The sequence below is a fragment of the Octodon degus genome, unplaced genomic scaffold (assembly GCF_000260255.1).
Source record: "Octodon degus isolate 3935 unplaced genomic scaffold, OctDeg1.0 scaffold00191, whole genome shotgun sequence".
NCBI lineage: Eukaryota > Metazoa > Chordata > Mammalia > Rodentia > Octodontidae > Octodon > Octodon degus.
In genome coordinates, this window is record NW_004524767.1 from 839517 (window position 1) to 847996 (window position 8480).

The 8480-nt window shown below is 38.8% G+C and overlaps 1 protein-coding gene across 1 annotated transcript in view; it reads left to right on the forward strand.

Moving 5' to 3' along the window:
- The window catches only part of Tmprss11d (transmembrane serine protease 11D), a 91874-nt gene extending 83545 nt beyond the window's left edge, over nucleotides 1-8329 (forward strand). Inside the window, exons 7-9 of the mRNA XM_023704182.1 lie at nucleotides 2685-2944; nucleotides 4114-4256; nucleotides 7126-8329. Of these exons, the coding sequence (XP_023559950.1) occupies nucleotides 2685-2944; nucleotides 4114-4256; nucleotides 7126-7287 (565 nt within the window). The 3' untranslated portion in view covers nucleotides 7288-8329. The remainder of the gene's footprint in view (nucleotides 1-2684; nucleotides 2945-4113; nucleotides 4257-7125) is intronic.
- The last annotated feature ends 151 nt before the right edge of the window (nucleotides 8330-8480 follow it).

The following is an 8480-nucleotide window of genomic DNA, read 5'->3' on the forward strand; positions in this document are numbered from 1 at the left end:
CTCTTTCTCTCTCTCTGTGGTTGTTATGCTTTTTGTGTTTTGGAGTTTCTTGCTGTTTTGGATCAGGGTCTCATTGAACTTCTGGCACTCGTCCTGCCCCAGCTTCTCATGTCTAGTATTATATATGTGTATCACCATGCTCTGCTTGTTTATTTATTTATTTTTAGAAGAGGTCTCATTAAATTGCACAATTTCCCAGAGTGGGATCAAACTTGTGGTCTTCCTACTTCAGCCCTCCCACAGGGATGGGATTATAGTCCTGTGCCACCACACTCAGTTTAGAATGTTTCTTGATCTCTCCTTCAATGTCCCTCAGCCACTGCCCTTCCCAACCTTAATTTCAATGTCTCCTGTGTCTAGTGTCTTTACTTTTTTTGTCTCTTCTTAGATTTCATGGTGCCCAAAAATAAGAACAATCAGCTGGGCATAATGGCACACACCTGTAATCCCAGCACTCATGAAGCTAGGACAGGAGAATCTTGTGAATTTGAGGTCAGCCTTGGCTCCAAAGTGAGTTTAAGGCCAGCCTGAACTGCAGAGTGAAACCCTTCTCACAAAAGAATCCTGCAATTCAGAGAGGGCTGTGCACACAAGGACTTGACCAACTGTTCCTCTAGAAAGGGTCAGCCTTGCCTGTAGTAGTTTCACCTGTAACCTCAGCCAAGAGCCCTAACCACTCACCTACTAATCAGGGCTGAATTGGAAGAGAGGTACCTGTGCTCCTTTCCCTTCCTGACATTGCCTGTACCATTTGGCTTTCTCATCTGATGGCATTATCTCTCCATATTATGGAATGAATGTTTTATCACCAATACATTTCAAACCCAGAAGTAGAAGTTCTGGGAACAAACCTGGCAGAGCTGGGAATACAGCTCAGTGAGAGAGCTTGAATCTCCAGGCTCTTGGTTTGATCTCTAGCACTGCAGGAAAACACACTGGATGGCTTAGAGCGGTACAAATATTTTAACTTTTTTTTTAGTTGCATATTCTTTTTAAAAAATTTTTTCTAGTATGTTTATGATACATATGGCTCTGCATCTCTCCCACTTTTTAAAACAAATTGGGGTATGTCAGCTTAGTCATTTAAAATTTGTTAAACAAAATATCTTCAACAAAGGCACTTGGTCATTATTTTATAAACCATATTAGGATCACATATAGCAAGTTAGATTAAATATTTTAAGGGCAAATACAACAGAAAGTGAATATTTTGTAAACAAAATTTTTTAGTATTCTGTGATGAAGTTGGATTCTGTTTAACCACTTTTCCCCCTAGTGTTGTTAGAAACTCTCAGTTACTATATTCTGCAGCTACATTATATCTAATTGGTTTACATACTCAAGAGCAGTGTAGGTATTTTGGGATATATGCCTTACCTTAATTCCTCACTTAGCATTACAATATTATAGATGTTTTGAAAAAATTAAGTTGTGAAAAGGGTAGGTGGCATATTATCATTATCCAAACTGGTATCATATTCTGAGACCCCTTTGACATGCTCTTTCTAAGATGTCTGTTGACTTATGACCTGAAAGCCTTACTCAGAAAAGTTTAGTGGTGTTTCTTCCTGCAGGAATTTCCCTGTGATGCATACAGTCTGATAAAAGTACCAGAGTGCTTGGCAAACGCTTAACTCTTCACCAGTAGTGCAAGAAAAGTTCTAATTTCCCTCCTTAAAACTCATGATATTAGATTTCTTATTTCATTTCCATAATTCTTATTAATAGACAATAGATACTCACCGTCATTATTTCTATTTCTTGATTACTGGCAAATCTGAGTATCTTTTCATATATCTAGAAGTTGTTAGAGTTTCCTTTCCATGGATTGTCTATTAATATTTTTTGCCCATTTTATAATGGTTTCCTGCCCATTTATTTATAAAATTTTAGATGTTAAACATTCTGAAAACTTTCCCCTGGTTTCTTATCCACTCATAAGCTTGTTCATAGTATGTTTCAGTGAGACTTAATGAAATCCATACATTTTCTACCTTATAATATATGTTTTGGAATTTTAGCTAAAAGTTCTAATTCCTAGGTCACAGTGTTAAATTTTGAATTTTGTATATTTATTGTGTTAGTGCTTTCTCTATCTTTCTTAGCATATATATATATCCATGTATACACATATATGTACACACATGTACATACAACATATGTACATATATACCGTAACACTTAGCACTAAAAAAATCATTCCTGCATTTATAAAATAATGATGCCCTTATCACCATTATTTAAATGAATCTACTTTCTCAAAGCAAGAAGAAAGAGGGAAAATGAGGATTGAAAGGAAGATGAGTTAAAATTAAAACAGTCACTATATCAGACTTTATAAGTTTCTTCAGAAGAAGAGTGTAAAATAGGAAGAGATAAAAGAGGATATTTGTGTTATGCTTGCTTTCCTAGTGTTAAACATCTTTATTAGAATAGAAAACTCCAAGACTATCCCAAGGCATATTTGCTAAGGTCCTCCTATATTTCTTTAGGCAAATGACCATTCACTCTGCAGTTAGGAGGTCAGCATATTCATTAGCTTATAACGTGGAAATATATAGGGAAGAGGCGATAGTCAAGTAGTTCCCAGGTTGGGGGCTGGGGTTCTGGCAAATACAAAACTCAAATATGCAAAGTGTTGATAAGTTCCATCCTCAAATAGCATATTTTTGTACTCTTTTTAGCTACCCCAATCCTCAACAATGGACTGCCACCTTTGGCATTTCCACACCCTCTCCTAGACTGAGAGTGAGAGTGAGGACTATCTCGGTCCACAGCAATTACTCACGTGTGACTCGTGAGAACGACATTGCAGCTGTGCAGCTGGAGAGGGCCATCACCTTCACCCGATATATCCGCCGAGTGTGTCTCCCTGCAGCCACCCAGAGTGTCGTGCCTGGTTCCACTGCTTATGTAACAGGATGGGGCTCAATAACCTACGGTGGTAAGTGTCTCCAGAAACTAAGACACCAAAATTGAAGAATAATGCAGTCTCTTGCTATTTGCTATTATATATATTTTTTTTAAATAGGAAACATCTGGCAGACAGGTCCTGCTGACAAAATCATCCTATGCCTTGACAAGACAGAGCGCTGGCTAGTCCTCAGGTTCATCAGCAGTGTAAACAAAGCAAAGTAAAGCCAAAGTCTGTGGGCACTCTCAAGAGTCGAGATAGGGAAATGTCTTTACTAATCCAGAGAGTGTGTGGGACTCAGTGGCTGCTCCAAGAAAAGACATAGGGCAAATAAGTATCATCTAAGGACAGTAGCTAACATTCAACAACCCTCAAGTATCCGTTGCCTTTTAAGGTGCTCTGGGTGAAACTTTTATTTCTCTAAGGCCTGCATGCATACATAATAATACATAATAATATGTACATTATCATTACTCACACTTGTTAACTGAATAAGTAAAACTGAAATTTAAGTGAGGACTGTATAAAAAGAACAGCTAGAAAACTCTAATCTAGTTACAAAGCCAATGAGAAAATAGGTCCACCAGCCAGGAACAGAAGGCCAGTGTGGGCAGCATTCTCGGACTTCACCCTTGCTGTCCGTTCTCTCTCTATCCAGTAGCACAGGGCTTTCATTGCACCCTGAAGAATGTGACTTTGTGCGTTTCTGCCTAAAGAAGTCAGTGTAATAGACAATATTTACGTTAGGCCTGGAAAAGTTAAGCGGTGTTATTTTGAGGAAACATCAGTGTAAATTAAATTAGCTCTTTGATCTTGAAACCAGACCAATTTGTCTTTTACTAATACATTAAAGATCAATCAGTACATTCTTTTCTAATCCAGAGTCAGTCAATGGATAATTTAAAAGCTATCAGTAAATTATAAGACAGCAAATTTTTTCTAGAAAAGTCTAGTGGCACTGTGTTACAAAACTAACACAAAAAAAGGAAAAGATGAAAGAGAAACTCATCTATTTAAAGGAGCTACCCTTGTCTCCTGCGGGCATCTTGGCTGAAAGAAACTCCTACATATAGCTTCAAATGCCTCCCTTCATAAGGAGAGAATAATGTTCGGAATGTACTTATTCCTTTTCAAATTTATTATAGCTATTAATTGATATATCCTGAAGTTTATTTTATTTCTGCTTTTACGCTAAATAGGCAACACAGTCACATATCTACGACAAGGACAGGTCCAAATAATAAGTACTAGTGAGTGTAACTCACCGGCCAGTTATAACGGCGCTGTCTTGCCTGGAATGCTGTGTGCTGGACTACCTACGGGTGCAGTGGACGCATGCCAGGTAAGCCCAAGCCAGCCTCCTCCTCGTCACCATCCAGAAAGCTCCCAGGCACCTGTGGCATACCATATTGTGGTGGGCAAAAAAGGAACAGTGAGCACACCATCCTGATCCTCTGGAAACTCATCGTCAGAGTTTTAGAAATAAAATTATCTTACAAACTTAGCTCAGTAGCATAAGCATCTGCCTGGCAAGTAAAGGTCCCAAGTTGACCCCCAATACCACAAAAATAAATAAATAAATATTTAAGAATTATAATTTTTATTCTCTTTAAAATTTTTTTTAAAATGTCAGGACTCTACTCCATGAGCACTTTCCCCCAAAATGAAATATTTTATCAACTATAAATTATGAGGGGCCGGGGAGATGGCTCAGTAGAATAAGCACTTCTCTCGCAAGTGCAAGGGCCTGAGTTCAATCCCCAATTCCACACAAAAAAAAAAGAAAGAAAGAAACTATAAATTATGTGCAGATGAAGGAGACTTGCATCTTAATGTCCAATACACTATTTGTTACCCATTCTGCCCTTTACCCTTTAAGTGGAGATGTTTCTGTGTTGGGACTGCTTGGTGACCTTTCAGTTTCTTGTTAATGCTAGTCCTGAGGATGAACTCAAATTTTATGATAGTTTTTCAAATAATGTACATACCGCACAGAAGTATATCTCCACACTGACAACTTCAGGTCTACTTAAGAGCATTGATTAAAACTAACTTAAGGGAATACCTGAGACTTTAGAGTGTTCCCCAGCCTGACATGGTGATGCACACCTGTAATCCCAGCATTCGGCAAGGCTGAGACAGGAGGATCATAAATTGGAACCCAGCCTTAGTAATGTAATGAAATTCTATCTCAACTTTAAAATCTATATATTAAAGGGCTGGAGATGTAGCTCGGTGAGAGGCCATGGGATGAACATCCAGTACCACCCAAAAAATAAATATATAAGGTGGTGTTGCCTGGGCTTTGCTTACTGACAATGCCTCTTACTTTCTGTGTTTATAAGTTGTTTTCTCTGAGCACAGTTCAATCCTTTACTCATCATAAAAGCTTCCCTATGTTCCACCCAAGACTTCTCTGGCTTTGTTCATGTCTCAAAGACAAGCAGCCCTTTTGTTTCTTTAATTCTTTCATTCGTGGGTGTATTCATTCCTTCATTCACTCAAGAATTGTATTAATTGCTTCCTGTGCAACATTCTCAATAGTGCAACTCTTGTACTTCATAGGGTTATGGCCTGGAACAGAAGGCAAGAGTTTGAGTCCTGTATCTTCAGTCAGAGAATGAAATGGCTAGGCACAAGGGAAGCTGTGTGCCCTCCTTATTTTACATTTGCTTGCCCACTCTTGAGAAGACATCAGGCAACAGTGGCAACAGAGGCACAGTGGTAGCAAACAATGGGAGGTGGTTAGCCTGACCATCATGCATCATCCAGAGGAGGGAGGTGCCAGCCCTGCACAGGGCCTTCCAGCTCAGCTGGTGATGCACAGGTTGACCCTCCTCCCCCTCTAGACCTGTGATTAAGTAGGTATAGAAAAGCTCACTACTCAGAACACCAAATGAATAGCTAACTTTTCTAGAAGCACACTTGGTAATACGAGCTGACTTTTATTAGTACTGCTTGTATGTCCAGTGTGCTCCGAGGGCATTGCAGGCTAAACCCATTAAATTCACAGAAAATATTATTCATTGATAAGGAAATTGAGGCACAGAAAGCTGTTAAATAGCCTAATAAAATTCACAGAGCTGGGAAGTGGGGGGATTCAAACCCATGACACCAAGCTCCCATACCCACAGAATCAACCCATTATGTAACATGTAAGATATGCTAAATTTGTCTCCCAAATTAAACAAATACATGTAATAATATGTGCTGGTTGTTTGTGGATTGTAATTGTCTGGTAAATATCCCATTAAGGAGTGTTTTACTTCTTGCTGCGTAAATTTTTCCTCACCAAAAGAGTATTTTTTGAAGATAATACTATGCAGCAGACACTATGCAGGGCACTAAGGTATATAAGTGATACTTCTAGAAACTCAACTGAACAAATACTTCCTTAGCATCTCCTAGGATCTGGGAGCTTAGGTTACAGCAGTGTCCTGAACAGGTAAGTTCTGTTGCCTGGTGAGCATTACAGGGAAGATGAGAAAATAGACATTAAACAGATAGCCAGACACAGTATTACAGTGATGTGCAGCTGCGAAGATGAAGGAAACTACCTGATGGTGCTAATTCAAAGAAGTACATGGGCTGGGGAGATAGCTCCATGGTGCACCTGCCTGGCAAGTGCAAGGATGTGAGTTTGACTCCCGGTTCTGCAAGCCCTGCTGGCCCCAGGTTCCTGGGAGCACCATGCTGGCCCAAAACTGGGTGTAGTGGTACACACCTGTTATCCCAGCACTGGGGAGGCTGAGACAGGAGGATCTCTACAAGTTCAAGCTGTGCAGTGAGACCCTGTACCAAACAAATAAATAAATAAATAAATAAATAAATAAATAAATAAACAAACCAGCACTTAGGAATCAATGCAGACGCAGTGACAGAACTATATGCAGAAAGTGGGTACGCACTGAGAAACTAATTGAGCCTAAAGCCAGAGTCAGGGAGAGTGAGGAGAAAAGGAGCAGGTAAGAGCAGGTTTCCCAGAAAGGGAAAAGCTCAGGTGAGTGGAAGGCTGTGGGGTACAACTTATACACTTGAGGGATTTCAGTAAATCCCTCAGTTTTTTGTATGACTTAGTATACTATTTCAAAAGGAAGTAGGCTGACTTTAGGAATACAATGGCTATGACTTCCTCTGTTGTCATAGAAATAAAATAAAAATTTTTGAGTGTGCCTTTGCATGTAAGTAATCAGTCATTTTGCTTCCTGCAGGGGGATTCCGGTGGCCCACTAGTCCAAGAAGACTCACGGCGGCTCTGGTTCCTCGTGGGAATAGTGAGCTGGGGGTATCAGTGTGGTGTGCCAAATAAACCGGGAGTGTACACGAGAGTGACAGCCTACCGTGACTGGATCAGACAAGTAACTGGGGTCTAATTCAATCAATGCATTTCTGTCACAAAATGGTCAAGTGCAATAAAGGCATCTCTGTTCCAAAGTCTGTCTGCAGGTGTGCCTGGCTAAAGCTCCAAAAGTCTACTTTTCAACAGAAAAATACAACTGTAATTGTTTTATTTTTACATATTGTTATAAAACATATTATTATAGGTTTTATATTTTCTGAAGAGAAGCATGTGAATAATTATATAGTACTATGGCAATATGATGGGTACCATGTTAAACTAGCTGTCGAGTTAACAGTTTAATGACAACTGTACTATTAGTAATAAATAAATAAGCACTGTGAGAATGTCTACAACAGCAATTAAGGAAAGTCTCAAGGGTCAGAAGAGGGTCTTTGAGGATGGCTTATTGAAGTTGATAAATGAGATAAGAGTAGAAACTTGAGAAAAAAAGCAAAATGACATTCAAGATATACAAGGTGATGCAAGAAAATAGCATTTATTTAGAATTTCTGTTCATTCAATATATCATAGGAGATGTCACAAAATTTAAAAAGTGAGATCACAGTACTATCTTAATTATCCTGTAATAACATGTCTTCATAGGAACTGTCTGATGAATTTCAGATATTTTGGAAGCCAAAATGGTTTAGCTCTCACTAAAGGAATTATAGTTTTGATGAATATTTTTATCAAAAATATCTTTTATCTACATAGAGGAGAAATTGTATCTCACTCAGAGAAAAGCTTAGGATATGCACCTACATACCATCTCTGGTATCCTTACAACTACACTGTATAATATTACTTAACAATCAAACAAGGATGAGTTAGAGGTTTGGTCATCTGGGATAATTCTCCTGAAGGAACTACTCACCACTGGCAGTTGTTTTGGGGAGTATGAAGATCTTTGTTATCTAAATCTAAGTATTAAATTGAAAAGAAAATAGGAAAAAATATAGAATTGGTGAGCAAAGAGAAGATTTAAAGAGCTTAATATCAAAAAACCTCTTGGAAAGAGATTCTCTGTCTCTGTCTCTCTGTCTCTGTCTCTGTCTCTCTGTCTCTGTCTCTGTCTCTCTGTCTCTCTCTCTCTCTGTCTCTCTCTCTCTCTCTCTCTCTCTCTCTCTCTCTCTACCACCACCACCAAAGTATATATTAAATGAATTCCATTAAATTAAAATTTAAGGGCACAGCAATCTGTATAGTCTGAATCACTGAATCATG